This window comes from Manis pentadactyla, chromosome 12 (assembly GCF_030020395.1).
Source record: "Manis pentadactyla isolate mManPen7 chromosome 12, mManPen7.hap1, whole genome shotgun sequence".
NCBI classification, from domain to species: Eukaryota; Metazoa; Chordata; class Mammalia; order Pholidota; family Manidae; genus Manis; species Manis pentadactyla.
Window position 1 is genome coordinate 41,728,736 of NC_080030.1, and position 19,525 is coordinate 41,748,260.

General features: G+C 38.6%; 1 protein-coding gene across 14 annotated transcripts in view; it reads left to right on the forward strand.

The window, feature by feature from the left end:
* SYNE1 (spectrin repeat containing nuclear envelope protein 1) overlaps positions 1-19,525 on the forward strand; it is a 419,767-nt gene that overhangs the window by 173,256 nt on the left and 226,986 nt on the right. For all 14 annotated transcript variants that reach the window (XM_057489084.1, XM_057489085.1, XM_057489094.1 and 11 more), the window contains 11 exons: positions 1,178-1,344; positions 4,112-4,265; positions 5,693-6,321; positions 7,157-7,336; positions 9,065-9,215; positions 9,571-9,729; positions 10,966-11,148; positions 13,612-13,713; positions 16,081-16,284; positions 17,260-17,467; positions 18,291-18,403. In XM_057489084.1, coding sequence (XP_057345067.1) covers positions 1,178-1,344; positions 4,112-4,265; positions 5,693-6,321; positions 7,157-7,336; positions 9,065-9,215; positions 9,571-9,729; positions 10,966-11,148; positions 13,612-13,713; positions 16,081-16,284; positions 17,260-17,467; positions 18,291-18,403 — 2,250 coding nt within the window. The remainder of the gene's footprint in view (positions 1-1,177; positions 1,345-4,111; positions 4,266-5,692; positions 6,322-7,156; positions 7,337-9,064; positions 9,216-9,570; positions 9,730-10,965; positions 11,149-13,611; positions 13,714-16,080; positions 16,285-17,259; positions 17,468-18,290; positions 18,404-19,525) is intronic.

Below are 19,525 nucleotides of genomic sequence, written 5' to 3' on the forward strand. Positions count from 1 at the left end.
CACCAGTGCTTCTTAACTTTGAGGGCTTTCCATGCTGTTGATTCTCCTGCCTTTCTAGGATATTAAGCACTGACGCTCTGCATTAATCTCCCACAAAGTCCCAGCCCAGGAGCCTTCAGGGGCTATTTCTTCCCCTGAGCATCAAGAACAATCCTCGGTCCACAATCTGGTACCTGTCTTTTTATAAACACATTGTGAGGTGTTCTAAGAGGGCAACCAGCTCCTTTCCTTAAAAATGACACGAAGATATCTGGCCAAATAAAACTATATTCCTCTGTGTCTCAGTATGGGGGGAAAAAGTGTTATCCAAGGTAGGGGACTGAAAGGGGGCTGCACACTCTGTTAGTCCCCCACTCAGGCACTGGGCCAGCCAAGCTGCCTCTCCTCTGTGATCTGAACATCTTTTGTACATTCCTACCTCCTGGCTTTGTGCCCTTTGTCCTACTCAGCCTAGGTCTCAACTCTGCTTTGTGGTCTTTCCTATCACCCATAGGCTATGTACTCCTGATAACCATTAGCAACTGTGCTGTAGCACACACGTGGCTGGCTTCACTAGGGAGGGAGAAAGAAAACATTTTGACAAGCATCTACTATGTGCCATGCTATACCTGTCATCTCATTTAACACCATGTTATGTTGTTGACTATCTATATAAGAGTTGGTATCTTATGTCTTATTAGACAGAAACCAGAATTTTAATGCACCACTAGTAGTACCTAAGAGATTTGTAGCCTGATTAAAAGTAAGTTGTTCAATTGCATGAAAGTAAAATGAAGACCTTTTAGTTTCCCAGTTTGGCCTAATGCAGTCTCTAAAAGGAGAGGAAGACAGTGTTCCCAGTACCCAGAATTGCGTCTCTGTTGTTAAATATGCATCGTTACTCTTGAGCAATAGTTTTTCTCTGATACTTTTGACTTTCTCAGTTTCTTTTTCTTGAAAGAAATTCTATAGCTTCTAAGTTTGCCTAACGTAATATAACTCAATAGCATTTTTAATATTGTATTAAACGTTAAGTGGATCCATTTCTAAATCAAGCAATAAAAACTCTCTTTAGCCTGGCCCCAGTGACCTCTGTTTTGCAAGAATGCAAAGCCTTTGTACAAAAAGCCTTTGTCCCCTGGGCCTACCTTGCCAATCACATTGGGATGATATCTGTAATGTAGTCTGTTTTTCTCAGGCACTGCAAAATGAAGTTGTATCCCAAGCCTCAGTCTATAGCAACCTTTTGCAATTAAAGGAATCACTATTCTCAGTGGCCTCCAAAGATGATGTGAAAATGATGAGACTACATTTGGAGCAGTTGGATGAGAGATGGAGAGATTTGCCACAGATAATTAGCAAAAGGTTGGTTTTTCTAAAAAAAAAAATTCTAATATTCACTTTTTAAAATGGTGAGTATGTAAATTAAGAAAGCAGAGTTTTGCTTATTTTTATTTAACCCAGATAATTAGGCAATAATTATAGAAGGGAAGAAAACTACTCTATTTGTCATTTAAAACATCAAAGTGCTCAATAATTAGCAGTTCTGATGAACCACAATTCAAAATTTTAGTCTTAGAATCAGAGCAAATGGTCAAAGTACTTGAAATACATTGAAAAGAGTAGGGTTGCTCACGTTTGTACTATTTATTGCCCAAAATGTTCATGTTCAGGAGAAAAAATGGTAATTAAAATTTTGCCTCCCATATTTCTCAACAGAGACAATGACATATGTAATTATTATAGATGTATTACACCATATTATATATTCCATTTCATTCCAATATAGATCTTTGTAGATAGCAAGGAAAATTATGATCATATTAAATAAAGGCAAAAATGGATTACATATTAACTGACCAGATGATTAACAATTGGCCTCTGTACCTTTCTAATATGCCAGAAAACAAACTTTTGCCTTGAATTGGTGGTATTGGTTACCCATGTAGTCTTGATTAAATCACTTGATGTGTCCAGTTACTTCTTTAATTCATTCATTCAGTAAATATTTATTGAATTGGTACAATGAGAAGAACACCCTTCTATGTGCTGGGGATGGTGACAAAACGGTTCCCCTCTGTACTTTCATGGAGCTTTTTTTGTTACATTGTTTATTCACTCATTTATTCAATCAATCGGCAAATATTCATGGGGTACCTGCTGAGTACCAGGCACCCGTATCAGATACTAGAGCCATACAGATAAATCAAACGACCCCAAGTTTTTACAGATCAGCATGGGAGAGAGGGAAGCACAGAATATTATGAGAACAAAAAGAAGGGACATTTGAATGGGTTCAGGAAGGGCCGACAGAAGGATTTAGTCCCAACTCTTGAAAGATGAGTAATTTTCTCTAAAAGAGGGAAGAATTTACCCTCTGCCTCTCTTATAGGGGGAGAGTAAAGGGCTTTTAAAATAATACAAATCTGTGAAAGCATTCAAAATATAATTTCTGCATGTAAAGATAGTATGCAGAAATTTTGTAAGAATTAAACTATGAAAGTCCATTTTAAAAGTTGAGCTTTTTATATATACCATTGCAATGAATATTAATATTTGGTTAAGGTATTCTGAATGTCAGTTTTGGATTCTGACCTCAGATCACCTATTATTGATCATTTTAATTTGATTTATTACCCAAGCAGTGATTGATCCCTGACCATATCACAAGTTCCTTTCTGGTGCCAGGGATGAGACAGTAAGGGACGCAGGTGAAATCCTGTCTCTCACTGAGCAAAGGGAGGATAAAGATATAATTAAACAAATGAATCAACAAGACTGTTTTAGGTGGTGGGAAGTAATGTGAAGACAACAACTGAGGGTAGCATGACAGGGACAATAGAGTGCATCTTCAGACTGGGTAGTCTGGCAGAGCTTCTCAGGGGACATGGTATCTGGTTAAGCTCTGAATGCTATGCAAAAGGCCACCACCATGCTTTGAGAGCAAAGCAGACAGAAGTGTTATGGGCTGAGTTCATTCTCTTGGTCCTTGTCCCGGCTGCAGCAAAGAACTGAAAGGCAGAGACACAATAGCAAAGCAGCAGAAAAGTTTTATTTGAATGTACTCCAAGGGAGGAGCAGGCCAGAGTCAAGGTAGATGAGGGCCTCCATCTGTTAGGCAGGAGGCTTATATGTTGCATTCTGGTTAGGAGTGGCATCCCTTTGACTGACAGGGTGGGGTTATTTGATTGACAGGTCCTTCCATATAGCCATGCTTCTCAGTGCACATGTCCTTTCCCCATCCTGAGGTGTGATTTGGGAGGTCTTAGTTCTGTGCTATTGTGCCCTCTCTTGGGATCTGGTTGGGGAGGAAGGTATCTCCCTACAAAGCCTTTGTTGTCCTCACATGGGACCCCCTACCTGGGCAGAGATTGGGTGGCTTTTTCTTTGAACCTCATATGGGTGGCTTCTTCTTTGAACCTTGTCTACCCCTTTTCCGGCTGCTCATGTCTATTTTTCTTCCCAACGTTACTAACAGAATGACCAGAAAGGGCAAACGCTCTAAGGCAATAGTGAGTGGGGGTATTGGGGAAACAGTCAGTTGGCAGCATGGGGCAGCGCTGTGACAGATGAAGTCACACGGGTTGGTTATGTGGATCCCTTGTAGACCACAGTCAGGCGTTTTAGAGTTGTGTCTTAGGTACAACAGGATATTGCCCCTGGATGCTTAAGCTTGGCAGAGAATGTTCTGATTACATTAAAGTCATTTCTGGCTGTTACCTAGAGAGTAAGTTGTAGGAGACAGTAGTGGCAGAAAGAGACCATTCTAGGAGGGTATTGAAGACCAGTCAAGAGATGAAGATATTCTAGACCAGGGGTTGTGGAGATGGGAGAGGAGAACAGAATATACTGTGGGGACATGACAGGATGTGCATAGACCAGATGTGGTGGTAAAGAAATGGCGGGAAGCAGAATGACTCTCGCGACCATCTGGGTGAATGGTGGTGACGTTAGCTGAGATGGAGAGGATTGTGAGAGAAGTGGGGTTTGAACTATGAAACGTCAAGAATTTGGTTTGTCCATGTATGACAGGATCCCTTTTGCCCTGTGTTAAACTTACTCCAAAAACATATCACTAACTCTTTCTACTCATTTGTGGGATATTTTAACTTTAGCAACTTTCTCTTCGTAGGATTAATTTTCTTCAGTCTGTGGTCACTAAACACCAACAGTTTGATGAACTGTTGCTTTCCTTTTCTGTCTGGATTAAGTTGTTTCTCAGTGAATTACAAACAACTTCTGAGATAAGCATAATGGACCACCAAGCAGCGTTTACTCGCCACAAGGTAAAGTGCATCCGTTTAGGGTCACAGAAGAGTTTATTCCTAAGAGAGCCCTTGAATTATGAGGCAATGCAACATTAAAACAAATATTTGACAGCAATTTAACTGTGTAGTCATATGTAAAAATCCTAATAATTGAGCATATAGATCCAGGCAATGTGTCATGCAGATAAGTGAAGCAGACAAAAACACTTCAGATAAAAGAGGCAACCACCTTAAGCCACTGATTCTTCAAAGGAGAGCAAATTTCTAGGGTGAACTATGAGAATATTCATTTTTAAGCTTCCCAATTTGTTTTGTTCCAATGCTGAAAATGAATACTGAATTGTAATGCTTTAATGATAGAGCTTTTCTTTTATTGTTTAGCTTGCAAGTTATTTAAGATTCATGATTTATCTTCCTTCTTTATAAATTATGCATTCTATCTATCCTGACATCAGAAAAAAAATCAGATATTGATTGAGTGTTGGGATAACTGGAGATAAGCTACATAGTAAACTTATAACAATATTTAATGATAAAACATTTCATAGTTATTGAGCACTCTAATTGGTCTTACCCAAAGGGAAGTTTCCTTCTCCTGTCTCTGTGACCTCAGGTAGTTTTGCAGCATGGAGCAGTCAACTGGGAGCTACTTTCTAGATGAATACCTTTCTAAAGGATGACTCCCAGATCTTTGGATCATAAAACCATCTGCAAGATCTTGAAAAGATTTATTTCTCAAAAGGGGCAGAGAATGAATGTATAATTTTTCTCAAGTAAATGCTCAAAGAAGCCCTCTAAAGTTTAGGAGTCAAGCTGAGGGGAATATTAAGGCCATGTGGTCAAGATCAAGAAAGGTGATTTCTCTTTAAACTACATTTCTTTAGAGAGAAGACAAAACTTGGGCACATTTTCATCTGCCTTCCTCACTGCTCTGAAGAGAGGCTGCTGCCCATCTATTCTGACACTCCTTCCCTGCAAGCTCTGTTAGATTTGCTCATATTATATATATTATATGTAATATATATATATTAAATCTTCCCAATTTTCAATCTTTTAACTATATATGTAGCTATAACTTTTGACTCTCTCTCCCTCTCTCTCTCTCTCTCTCTATATATATATATATATATATACACATATTTTTAATCTACATTATATATATATGCATATATGTACAATTTCTTTTAACTTTTTCTATCCATGAAGAAATTCTTTTCCATCAAACAAATTAGTTCCAAATCAGAGTTGTGTTTTATGTGAAATGTGTAGATGAGCAAAACAGGAGAAATTTTTAGAACATTTCTAAAAGGTTTGTCGTAGATGACCTTTAAATACTACATCATCCATTGCATTTAAAATGTGTCTTGATATCACAAAGCCTGCGTATGCTTGTGTTACAAGCCAGAGTGCATCCGAGGAATCAATAACTCTCTCTTCCCTTCCAGGACCACGCAGCAGAAGTAGAGAGCAAAAAGGGAGAATGGCAGAGTCTACAGGATCACCTAGCAAAGCTGGGTGCTCTGGGCCGAGCTGAGGACCTCCACCTTCTCCAGGGCAAGGCAGAGGACTGCTTCCAGCTGTTCGAGGAGGCCAGCCGAGTTGTGGAGAGGCGGCAGCTTGCCCTGGCCCAGTTGGCTGAATTCCTGCAGAGCCATGCGTCTCTGTCCGGGGTTCTCCAGCAGCTGAGGCAAACTGTGGAAGCAACCAGCAGTATGAATAAGAAGCAGTCTGAAATATTAGAAAAAGACCTGAATGAAGCTATTCAAGATGTTAAAACATTAGAATCGACTGCCATCACCCTTGATGGCATTCTTACCAAAGCCCAATACCATCTTAAAAGTGGAAGCTCTGAGCAAAGGATTTCCTGCAGAACTACAGCAGATGATCTCTGTTTCAAACTAGAGCGGATCCAGAACCTTCTGGGAACCAAGCAGAGTGAGGCTGATGCCCTGGCAGTATTGAAAAAAGCATTCCAAGATCAGAAAGAGGAGTTGCTGAAAAACATTGAGGACATTGAAGAAAGGGCTGACAAAGAGCACCTGACGGAAGCTACCCGCCAAGCTCTTCAACAGAGGTAGAAGGATTCTGGGTGGAAGCCACTCGTCTCATTTATTTTGTATTTGTTCTAGAATTCACTCTTATGCAAAACTCTAATAGTATCCCTTTTAGCAACTTCCTTTTTAAAATAGTTTGAGGATAAAATTAATGACTAATTTGACACTTAATACAAGAATTTCGTTGGTTTCCTTAAGGATTTTCCTAAGGGCTGCATATAAACCACTCTGAAATCCTATTTATAATAGAATTTATAGGTCATATTATCTATTTTTAAGCAATTTGTAATTGATAGAAGGGACTTATTTTGTAATAAGAATGAATATTGATATATTAGGGACAAAAAACCATGATCATTTTCTCATTGTAACCTTTTCAATAAAGTAGGTGTAGTAAGTTTCTTAAACATATTTATTGTAGAGCTTAGTAAAGTTATTTTTATTTTGAATAAAACAACTGTGATCCTTGAATACTATTATTTTCCGTGCATTGGACTTCATGGCACAGAAAGATTTCTTAACAAAGACCCTGTAAAAAGCACTTACCTGCTTTATTTACAAGGTTGGCACTAGTATTAAAAATCTTGTACCATCAAAGCAAAATTGAAAGAGATTACAAACTTGATACAAGTTTGAAGGTGACTACTGAAAATAACTATATGTTTTTTGAGGTACAGTCTGAATTCTGCATAGTTAACTTTCAAAACATCTTTATTAGTTGTTATACTTTCATGTCATATACATACTTAGTCACTGTGGTAAAAGTCTTTCTGGCTGTATGTGTGCTTTATGGAGACGAAGTAGTAGTCTATTACCTTTGGTAAGTTAATAGTAAAATAACATTCTCATTCATAGGTTGAGAGTCTTTAATCAGTTAGAAGATGAATTGAATTCTCATGAGCATGAACTATGTTGGTTGAAAGACAAAGCGAAACAAATTGCTCAGAAAGATGTAGCCTTCGCACCTGAAGTCGACCAGGAGATAAACCGTTTGGTGGTTTCCTGGGAGGATACCAAAGAACTAATTCATGAAAAGTAAGTAAAACCTTTTTTTCAGTTTTTGTTTTTTAACTTTCCACCTATTTTGTGACTGGCCCATTGTCTGTTGATTTGCATTGTTGTGATCAAGAATGGGAACCATGTGAGGTATTCTGCCTCAGGAATAACATTACAAGTTTAGTTCTACAGAAGTTTCTTGAGGAGTTGTCCCGAGATAACAATCGTGTGAAATTTAATGCTTAAAAGCAGGAATTGCACCAAACTGCTACCATGACAGTCTTAACCTCTAATTTACTTTTCTCATTTTGTTGTACTTGTTTATAATTGAGGTATTGTTTGCATGCAGTAAAATTCACCCTTTGAAGTGTACAACCATAAAGTTTAATAAACGCATAATGTTCAATAAACTCATACAGTTGTGTAATTGTCACAACTATCAAATTTCACACTAATAGTTTCATCCCACCCTCAAAAAATTAACCTCATCTCATTGTAGGAGGTCCCTCTTCTCTCTCAGGTCCCTGGCAACCATTCATCAGCTTTCTGTCTCTACAACATTATCTTTTTTTCAGAATCACATATAAGCAGAGTCTTTCCAGTTTGGAAGATTATAAATAAAGCATCTAGAACCATTTTTTGTGCATATGTGAATTTTTAATGCATTTGGGTAAATACCTTCTTTTAGCACAATGCACACGGTTATGTGTATCAGTAAAGCCCATTCATTTTTTATACCTGAATAATATTCCATTTAATAGGTGTACCCAGTTTATCAATTCATCAACTGATGGATATTTGATGGGTTCTTTCCAGTTTGGACCACTATAAAGAAAGCATCTGTAAACATTCACATTCAATTTTTGTGTGTGTGCACATACATTTTTTTATTGTATACTGTAGGCTATTAACGTAGGCTTTTAAAAAAATTTAACCATGTTATATGAACTAGTCCATGTTACTAAACATTCTTCTAAATTGTGATTTGTTAGAGGTTACACAGTATTCAACTACAAGAATGTATCAGAATTTATTCAATAACCTAAAACTTTATTCAGTAACCTAAAAATAGGTTATCATCCTATTTTTAACATTTGGGTTATTTCTAATTTTTCCCCTATTATAAACAATGGTGTGAAGAATATCATTTTCCCTAAATCTTAATGCACATCTCATTCTTTGGAAAAATTCCTACATGTAGAATTGCTTGTTCAAAGGCATTTTACTCTTATAAACCAAACCTGTCTTCTTTTGACAATATTCAGGGTATTCATAGTAAATGAAATTTTATCAGTAAAATGGGAAAGAAAACCTCATATGTATTTTAATTCTTAAACAATGTTTTATGTTTCTTTGCTTTAGTTTTCAGGTTTTTTTGGGTTTTTTTGCTTCCCGTCAACACACTCTTTTATGAAATAAATTCTAGACAAAAAAATTTTTTTAATTTGATGATACCTGTAAGTTTTAGTTACAAGAGCATACATTACATCTTAGCTTGTCATTCAGTTCTCAGATTTTGTTTTAATGGTTCTCAGATTTTGTTTAATTTTGTGTACACTCTTCATACATTGAGAACAATTTAGATGTTAAAGTTAAATCAAACTTTCTATCATTCTTTTGACCTCAGCAGATAGAAATGAGGTTTTCTCTTGATTCCAGCATCCATTTATGAATAAACTTACATAGTTATATATCAGGTCAAATGATAAGGAACCCTGCCCTTTCCCAATCATGATAATAAATGATTATTTCCTTTAATCATTACAGCCAGGGTCAATGCTGTGGACTTATTGACTTGGTGCGAGAATATCAGAACTTGAAGTCAGTTGTATCTAAAGTCCTAGAAAAGGCCAACAATGTGATTGTACCTAGAACCACAATAAAAGATCAGGAAGATCTTAAATGGGCTCTATCGAAGGTAATAATTCAAAATGTATTTACTATAATAGATGACTTTAGTAGATCTGATTTTTATTCATAATGAATTCTCTGTATAATTCCTGTCACCACATATTGATAGATAGATGGATAGAGAGAGAGAGAGATGATAGATAATTCATGGTGACAAGCTCAACTTTTTGGGGGGAATACTGATATCCTAAGATTCTAGCAATTCAAGAAAATTACAAATATAAATATATTCATATAGTTCATTAACATTACTGGTTTCTGCATAAGGTCACCATGAATTAAATTTCTTAGAGACAAATGGTTTTAAACTCTTGACTTATCACTGATTATTATATTAATTAAGGAAACATTTATGTCCACAGCATGAAACTGCCAAGAACGAAATGTGTAATAAACAGAAAGAACTGGATAACTTTACCAGTAAAGGAAAACAACTGTTATGTGAGCTGAAAAAGATTCACAGTACTGATTTCATCTTGGTAAAAAGAGACATGGAGAGCACTGTGGATAGATGGCTGGATGTAAGATAACGACCTATATCAGATGAAGTTTAAATACTCACATTTCCCAATCACATTTTCCTCATTTTGATATTTTAGGAATGTGAATTCCATTTTTTAACTTTAAATGGTAAATGCAAAATGGATATTCAAAAAAAAAACCAAATAGTATTCATGTAAAATTTAGAATTTGTAAAAAAATTCTAAAACAAAAGCTTGCTTTATTTTGTTAAAACTTATTGGCAGATTTTCTACATTTCACTTGGTATCTTTAATCATAAACTTATAACTCTAAATCTTTTTCTTCTCAAAACTCTGTGATTATGGATTAAAAATAGAGGGATAATTGATAAACATCTTATAGAATATGAGAGCATAATGTGCAATACATTAGGTAATAAGACCATAATTTTACATTGAAAAACATTGGACTTGTAGGTTACATCCTTGGGTTTTAATTCTTGCTCTGTCATTTACCAGCTGTGTGACCATAGAACAGGTCACTTGATCTCTCTGGAACTCTATCTCCCAACCCGTATATATCGTATGTTGTCTTCTAGCTCAAAAATCCAGAGATTCTGTTGCTCCCACTATTATCAAAATTTAACCGGCAAGTTAATCAAAATTAACCTACAGGGGGTTCCCTTCCTTAAGCTAAGTTACTGAAATTAGACATTGAAAATCGCATACTTTACTCACGATAATTTGAGGACTGCAGAAAACCTTCTCTGCCTCCACTTTTAAAAGGACATTCTTAGTAGGAGTATTCAGTAGTAATGTTTTAGTTTGAACATGCAAAGTTGATGCTGTCCCACATATTATTCTATAAATATGTTCAAGTCTAATTAATACCCATTTTATAGCTCAGCATTAATTACAAATAAAAAATGCTCATTGGGTTATTTTCAAAAACAAATACAATATTCCTCCCTTGGATGGATGCCTATCCTGCAGAAATCAACCTTAGGCTGAGTTGTTACAGGAGACTCCAGAAGACCTGTTGTTAATTTCCCAATTTATGAATGAAAATCAAATGTCTCAGAAGTTCAGTCACCTCTCCCAGTAGCAGAAACAATTTATGTAACAGTTAACATTTGTTTGAGCCAGGTACACTAATTAACTTACAAAAAATTCTGTAGAACTTTTTCAGTCAGAAGATAATCTTTTGACTAAGGAAACATTGGCGTATTCAGTACTTTCAGGGAGCCAGGAGCGACATAAATTCTCACACTGTATGGCTTCTGTTTTCTATGCCAGGTGTCAGAGAGAATTGAGGAAAACATGGATAGACTGAGGGTAAGCCTGTCCATTTGGGGTGATGTACTTTCAAGCAAAGACGAGATCGATGGATGGTCAAACAGTTCTGTCCCACAGCTGGCTGACAGCATCAACAACCTGAATAACAGCGTCAAGGCAGAAGAATTCCTTAAAGAATTTGAGGTAGATTGAATGCGTCTACAAATGTGAGCTTGTGAGCTCATTGACCAGAAGAGGAAAAAAACCTGTGTCCTTTTTTTAAAGTTCAGTCTTTCGTTCAGAGACACATATGAGTGTTATAAAATTCTTAACTATCTTTTACTATTAACTTGAAAACTGAATAGGCAATGGATAAGACTTTCTGTGCATTTTTGCCATTTCTTAGGCTCTAAAGTATTAGTAGAAAAGTAAAAGCTCATAAAATCTGTATTTGTATCCCTTTTGTCTGAAAATATGGCACCTTCTTACTTCAAAAGCAAATGGAAGGTGTTTGTAATTTAGTATCTATTTTTTCTTCATTCCAACAAGATGAGTACTGAGTACTTACCATGTGCTGAGCACTTATGCCAGGTGCTAAGTTCTTCTACTTCCTTTCCAGAAATGGAAGAAAACTGGATATTAGAGTGTCACAGTCTCCCCCAAAAAGGGGCCTTTTAAAGTTCTAGTCACCAATTTGTTTTAAATGATTCTTATTTCCATTTCGTGTGTCCATTCATTCATTCATTCATTCATCAGATTCTTCATGAGCACCTAAAATGTCAGGCACTGTTTTAGACACAGTAAATAGTAAAACAAAGTCCCTACCATTGTGGCATTGATATTATTTACATTATAATATATATTTATGTAAAATGTAAAGTAGTAATTGGGCTATGATGAAAAATGAAGCAAGGTGGAAGAAATAGAGTGACAAGAGATAACTTGTTTCACAGGCATATGAAGGACTGTACTCTCTGGGTGGCCACTGTTCACCATCGTGTGCTCAGTGGCCCAGTACGGAGCCTGGCACACATACAGAACATGCAAACCAATGAGTGAATGACTGTAGTCCGAAAAAATGTAGGTGAATCAACTGTATACCTGGGTTATCTGCCTATCTTTGACCCAAAGAGCTTTCTAGAGATTTAAAAATCAAGTCCTATTTCTAAACGGCAAACAGAAGTAGAGGTAATTACACAGTCTAAAAGTACAGCCAGGACAGAGATAGCACACTGCTGTCTTTTAGTTGTTATCTTTGATGTTAAATTAACATTCCAGCTCTGACAGTGGTGTGTGCCAGAACAGGGCTTGCACCAGCTCACAAGTTGATTACCTAATTTAGAAGAATTTTGTGAACCAGGGTTAAGCACAATCCTCTTTGAAATTAAATGATAAATAAATTTACAATTAAATAAGTTATGCTAACAATCAGTGTAATGGATATTCAAAACTTATCCCTTCCTAATTATTATCCTGCCTATTACTGTTACGAAGACTGGTGAGTTCCTGACATCTACTATGTGTGCATGGTGGAAATGCTGGAATGCTGTGGGGCTGGGCAGCTGGCTGCTCCAACTCCTCGCCCAGTGATGTCAGGCTGTAGCTCAAAATGGTGGTAAATGCTACAAATCAGGGCCCTTTTTGTGAAGAGCCAGCTGGTAAGCCAGCATACAGTGCACTCCTATGCTGACCTCTGGGATCCAGGGACCCAGTGGGCAGCAGCCCCATATTCAGTATGTCCAGGCTCAGCCACTCACAGAGATGGCTGCCTGTGTGGTACACCAGCTAATAAAATCGGTGAACTGGATTCAGCCCAGTGCCTAACAGCGTCAATGCTGCTGCAATTAGGAAATGAAGTGTAAGTGTGTGGGTGTGATTCCTTAATTGTCCAGCCTGCTTCTGGAGAAAGCCTGCAGGCCTGACAGTTAGTTCATCACATCTCACTGGGTAAGTAAATTACTTTCCACATTGGGGCATCAGGAGGTTCGTTAATGTCCACAAAACACCAAAAGACCACATTTAAGCTGAGAGAGATACTTTATTCAATGTACCTTTGTGGTCCCAAATAACTAATGAAGTTTACAAGCATAGCATTTATTCAGTAAGAATTCTTTGTTCTTCTTTTCGTGTTAGTGTTGGTGAAAAAAAACAGACAAAATACCAGTTGTGAATTTCCTAATTAAATTGATTTATATTTTAATATTTAAAATTTGTATTTGAAATGTGTCTTATCTTTTACATGTAGTCTACACTAATTAGGCATTCCTGATGTGTGTTTGGGTTGAAATGCTTTCCTGAGAGTTTAATGCTGCCATGGTAGCCAGTGATATTAATGTTGCTGAATGAACGGCAGTCCATTGAAAATTCTCACTGACTCAAAGCTTTTGGCTAATGTTTAATTTTTTTCCCGGAGGTTTTTTTTTTTCAATAAAGGAGGTGGGAAGACAGAAAGTTCCCCATACTCCCTAAGTGAAAGTTGACAGTGACATTTTTTCACTTCATAAATAATGACAGCCCTCAGATAATGAAACAGGGAATTTGTTTTTTTTTTTTACTATAGCATAGAGTTGGGCCTTTTGACAGAATTAACTCATGAAATTATTAATGCCAAATATAACATGTCATGGGACTAGTTATGCTCTTCCCCTTTGTCTTTTATTTTGGCAGTCTGAAGTTAAAAACAAAGCACTGCGACTGGAAGAACTTCATTCCAAAGTCAATGATCTTAAAGAATTAACTAAAAACCCAGAAACACCACCAGACCTTCAGGTAAGCACTCAACCAAGTTTGTAACAACTGCTATACACTAGACTCTCTCAAAAAAAGTATATAAGTATATATATTCACATATACTTTACATGTTTATATATATTAAGTGTATACATATGTGTATGAATATATATATTGTTATTGTTGTTTATCATCATAACCAACAATAAAATCAGTTACTTGGATTTATTATTATCATTGTTATGATTCCAAGCATCGTTATGATAAGGTCCACTTATCATATATGGGTGTTAAAATATTAACATCTTGTGCTAATATTAGTAGCATATTTCCAACTCAAGTATTATAAGATTAGTTCCTCTTTTCGTTACTAAATTTTTTAAGTAGTGTCACCCAGCTTGCCTCATGGACTGTTTTATGTCTAGGCAGGCACAAAAACCACCCTTATGATATTGATATCCTTATTGATATTTCTCTAAATCATTTACACAATGACTGTGTTTGGAGGGGTTACTCTTGCACATCCCCTCGGAGGCCCTGCAGCTGGCACAAACCCGCAGGAATGAGGCAGGCCTGGGAGGACCAGGTCTGGCTGGGAGGAGGCCCTGCAAGCGCCAGCCTGGCGGGTGCTTTGGGCCACCAGCGCCATAGGGTTTGTGGTGTTCCTTTAGCCTCTAGATTTGTCGCTTCCCTCATGGATTCTCTCTGTTTTGTTCTTTCTTCCCATTGCGCCATTGTCCTTTATTACTGCTTCTCACTAACTAGCCCATCTCACTGCATCAGCGATACTTTCTATGCACCTGAGACAGTGTCTGTCCTTTAGTATCATTGGTGGGTGATGTACATGGACCAGAATGTTAGTTTTCCCTGAAGGAAGAAGAGACAGAAGACTAGAAAGGAGTGCTTATGCATGTCACCTATGCCGAAGAAAGAAAGGGCAGTGGGTGGACATTGGCAAAGTGAGGATGGAGGCAGAGTGTCGGGAGAGAGCTCCTCTTAGACTCTGATTGCACACACACACATATGTGTAGAGACTCAAGGAAAAGGTGGGGGGTGCCTGCACCTTACCTCAAAATAGGGAAAAGGGTTTCAGTGGTACCTTCTGGAGAGCATGACATAAGCTGTCTGCAATCGGCAGACACAGGAGTCTTCCGTCTAACTCCCCCTGAGAGACCTTAGGAGTGAGAGACAGGCTGGCTCTCTGCTGATGTATTTGTCAAAGCACAAATGGTTGTTTTGAGTGGCCTGCATCTCAGAGGCACCTGGGCTGACTGCGAGAGTGTGATGTCTAGCCCAGAAGTGAATGATGAGAGGAAGGTACAGAAGACAGCACCAGTGTGTGGCTATCTCAGGCCATGTAAGGAGGTTTTCTGGGCAAGGAACCGGCCTCTGCAGCAAGAAGCTAAGAGATGCCCGAGGCTGCACAAGGAGAAGTGAAAAGCCAGAGTCAAGTGCACCGTGTGCCATCTAGAGACCTTCAGTGGGAGGTCGCAGCAGTGAGCGGTGTCTCAGAAACCACACAGCAAAGGCCTGTGACAGCAGAGAAGGCGCAGGGTCATGCAGCCTAGGAGCACAGGGGCCAGCTCACAACAGTTGAAGAGTTCAGAGCCCTTCTCCCACCTCATGCTGTCCAAACCCTTGGGGGTCAGAAGCCATAGAGAGTCGGTACATTGGAATAAAGTGAAGAAAGACAAAAAGGCATTTGGCCCCCTTCTGCATACATGATTCCTGTTTGCAGCAGATCTAAGTCGGGGATAAGAAAAAGCCTTAACTTTAAATTAAATTAACTTCAAGTTCAAAGTTTTGGTTATTAAATGGGCCTGGATGTTTTAATTGTGGAATTGAAACTGTTGTTGCAATTTATCATGAATATGAGTGATTCTTGTTTTATCTGTGGGGCCAGAGAAGTCAGGGGCGCTCTGAAGTAGATCACCTGGGGAGGAGAGAAGGACCAGCCTCACTGAATATGTTAAAATGGGAAACAAAATTAAAATGGCTCTATGATAAAAGCCTAAAGTGGTTCATCCCAAGTGGTAGTTGCATCAGGGAAAAAAATGTGTGAATGTTTCACAGGGAGAATTAAGGGCAGGATTTCGGTCACCAACTTGAGAACTCCGTGTCGCTCTGGCTCTGGTTTGGAACTGTGATCTTGTGCCTTCCCTGTGACCTCAGTCAAATCCGCCACTTTAATGCCTGGTATTAACTGTAATCCTTAATGCTTCCCATTCTTCCATCGCTTACGTTTGGCAGCTGGTACCCACTCATTTCCCTTCTTAGAAAAGTTGAGTTAGCATTATGGTTAGGCGTATGTGTTTTTTTTACAGTTGAGCTGCACGTGAACAGAATTACTAGTGAATGAATGTTCTGGTCTTCACAGAGTTCAATGAAATCTTACTTCATGTTTAGTTTATAGAAGCAGACTTAAGGCAGAAACTGGAGCATGCCAAAGAAATGACTGAAGAAGCAAAAGGAACCTTGAAAGATTTCACTGCTCAGAGTACACAAGTGGAGATGTTTATTAATGACCTAACGACCTGGCTGGCGAAACTGGAAGAATCATTGATGAACTGTGCCCAGACTGAGACTTGTGAAGGGTTGAGAAAAGTAAAGGTAGGCGATAAACTAACATTAAGTATCTACATTCAATGGTAATATTCGTTCTCCTGTTTCTCAGTGACTATGATCAATATAACCTCTATACTCAATTACCCATATTAACACCAGACCAATGAATTCATGATGCAGGACACAGCAAAGGAAGGAGCAATGGCTGCAGTTGGTAAGAATATCAGAGGTGAATAATCTAAAACCAGAAAGCATGCATTGCGGCAGGACCTGCTCATAGGCTCTGCTTGTTAATAGATATATGTGTATATATATAGTACACCAGTGGAGCCCATAGAAGAGCTGAAATTACATGAGTTTTCAAACTTGAGTGATACAAAGTCTTCATCACTTCATTATTTTTGTTGGTCAGCATGACTGCTTTCATCTAGAGATGATATTTTTTAAAAGATTTCAAAAAAGTTGAAGAAACATTCCACTTCTGTGTCTTCTGTCCATATTCAGAGATGACATCCTCTATCAGCTGTCTGTAAAGAGTGGGTTGGGCCAACTTTTCAACATAAGTGTCTGTTCTCTTTTAGTGCATTTTCTAACTGTGCTTTAAGACTAAGGACATTTATTTTTTAATTAAACCCCGCTGCTTTTTGTGTGGCCTGTGACTATGAAAGAAAGCCCGTGTGGCCCATAGAAGATTGTGAACTTAGAAGGGAGACTTCATTAATAGTTTCTAAATAACGAATGAAACCCAAGATCATAGGCTGGAATCCAAAAGAATCTACTCAACTTGCTTGAAATCCTAGACTGTAACCCAAATCCTAGCTACCTCTCAACTGCTGTTTGCAGTTGTTCCCAAGCAGAGATAGATCGCATGCAAAAAAAAAAAAAAAACCCCATAAACATGTATGCATTGCCGGGTGGATTCCAACAGTATCAGTTTCCAAAAAGGTACCATAGGGGAGTAAACGGAGTATTCCTCCTGAGTGTGATGAATATCCTTCATGGCATCCTTTTATTCTACAGGAAATACAAAAAGAACTTCAGAGTCAGCAAAGCAGTGTGAGCTCCACCCAGGAAAATCTCAATAGCTTGTGCCGCAAGTACCATTCAGTCGAGCTGGAGAGCCTGGGCAGCGGGATGACCGGGCTGATAAAGAAACACGAAGCGGTGAGCCAGCTGTGCTCCAAAACCCAGGCCAGCCTACAGGATGCTCTGGAGAAACACTTCAATGGTGAGCTCTGCCGGGCCCAGAATGAATAGTTGGTTTCTCGGGAAGGACCCACACCAAGTGCTACCCAGAAACTGCCAGCAAAAGTTTGAAAACACCTCCCAGGAGAACATCATTTTAAATTCATGTGTGCGTTGAGACCTGAGCAATCAAAGTGTTGTGGGTGGGCTCTCCCCAGAAGCAGAAGTCTGCCTCTTTCTCCCTAAGCAAGTAGGGGTCCACCATTTTGGTGACTCTGAACTTCATCTGGGTTTTCCACACATTGCTTATTTGAGTGGGCAGTGGCTTCTACTGCTATAAAGCTGTGGCACAGTAAGCTTGAATATCAGGAGAAGCCATGAAACAGTGGCAGCCATGTAATTCAGGAAATGGCTGGTCCTATGTCCCTAACTCTGCTTCCCACACAGCTGTGCCTGCGCTCTGATGTAGACGCATGATGACCCTCTAAGTCAGCTTGGTGGAAAAAGGAGCTGGTTCCTCCCCTTCCCAGAAAAATGGCTTTCGCACCCTGAAACAGAATTAAAAAGTGAATTTCTCCCCATGCACTCTTACACATTCAGGCAATTATCTTTCTTTATCAAAAGGAATGCAATGGGAAATCAGACATTTCTGGAATACAAATTTCAGTCTTTTCTCTGAGATATTGTCAGTTATGCCATGCACAGTCCTTGTTGTAGACCATGCTGTATTCTATTCCAAATTATTATTATTTTCTTTCTGGAATATTATGTAAGGCAAGATGCAATGGGCTGAAAGTTCATTGTGGTAATTCTATAAGCTCAAGCAGTGTTTCAGATGTGTAACTCATTTTCATTACTTTCAAAAGAGTCTATGCAGGAATTCCAAGAATGGTTTTCTGGAATAAAGATAGCAGCAAAGGAATCATCAGACAGAACTGGTGACAGCAAAGTTCTTGAGGCGAAGCTCCATGATCTCCAGGTAGGAGAGCTGTGCTCAGGTGCCTTCAGGTCAGACCTAAATCTTAGTTTATTCAAATTTTTCTTCTTCCCTAACAGAATTAGATTTCTTGAGTTATAAGGAGTTAGGTAATGTGAAAGTAAGTTAAGAAAATAAGTTAGAGCTGCAAAATTTCTGAAACTCTTTTCTCACTCTTCTAGCCAATTGACCATTCTTTGGAATTCATTCAAAGCTGTGCCTAGTATTAATTTTTGCAGCAATAAAAGCATAAATAGTTGTATCTATTTTATACCACTGTTTGGAGGAGTTTTAAAAAGAAGGAAGACATGGCTTGTGTTTTTTAAAACCTATGGTCTGAATTTGGGGAGAGGATATATTCAAATTTAAGCAATAGATAGTATAGGAATTACAGTTTTACTAACTATGAAAGATGTGTAAGTTCAGGAAGGAGATAGCCTTGATGAAATAGTTAAAAAGTGATTGACAATTCAAACTGAGTTCTGGCCAAGTTTTTTGAGCAGGTAATGTGAGTAAAACACTGTGTTAAGTATTGTAAAATAACTTCTTAAAAAATTAATGAGGAACATGAAGATTTTGTGGCATAATGGATGATGATAATTATGCAAATAACTCATTAGAAGTTAGGGAAGGAAGATCATTATAATAAAGGAAACTGATTGCAGGATGCATGGCAAATTCAGATGTGAAATTTTCTTTTTTAAACTTGAGGTAAGTGGGACTCTGCCACGAAGAGTCTGCGTGGTAATTGCAAATGCCAGCCCAGAGCTCAGGGGAAGACGAGTCTGGCTCAGCAGTCCTGGGGTTCTTTTGCTCTGGGGAAGCCATACCCATGCGTATGAGCTTCCGAGCAGGAGGTGTGTACTCAGAAAGGAAGGGACCTGTGGTCGGGGTTTGGTGAGCAGGACGGATCAGAGCAGGAGGGAAGGTGTGGATGCAGCTAAGCGGTGAGAGGACAGCACACTAGCCGCGTGAGGAAGTGGAGCCTGAGCTGGTCGGGACAGCGAGAATAGGGAGAGCCTGAGAACATGACCTTTCTGAGAACATCCTTGACAGCTCGGCAGTGTGCACAGCTTGTCCTCAGTAGTTCTGGTGACTGGCTGGCCCTGCCCTCCGTTATGAGCT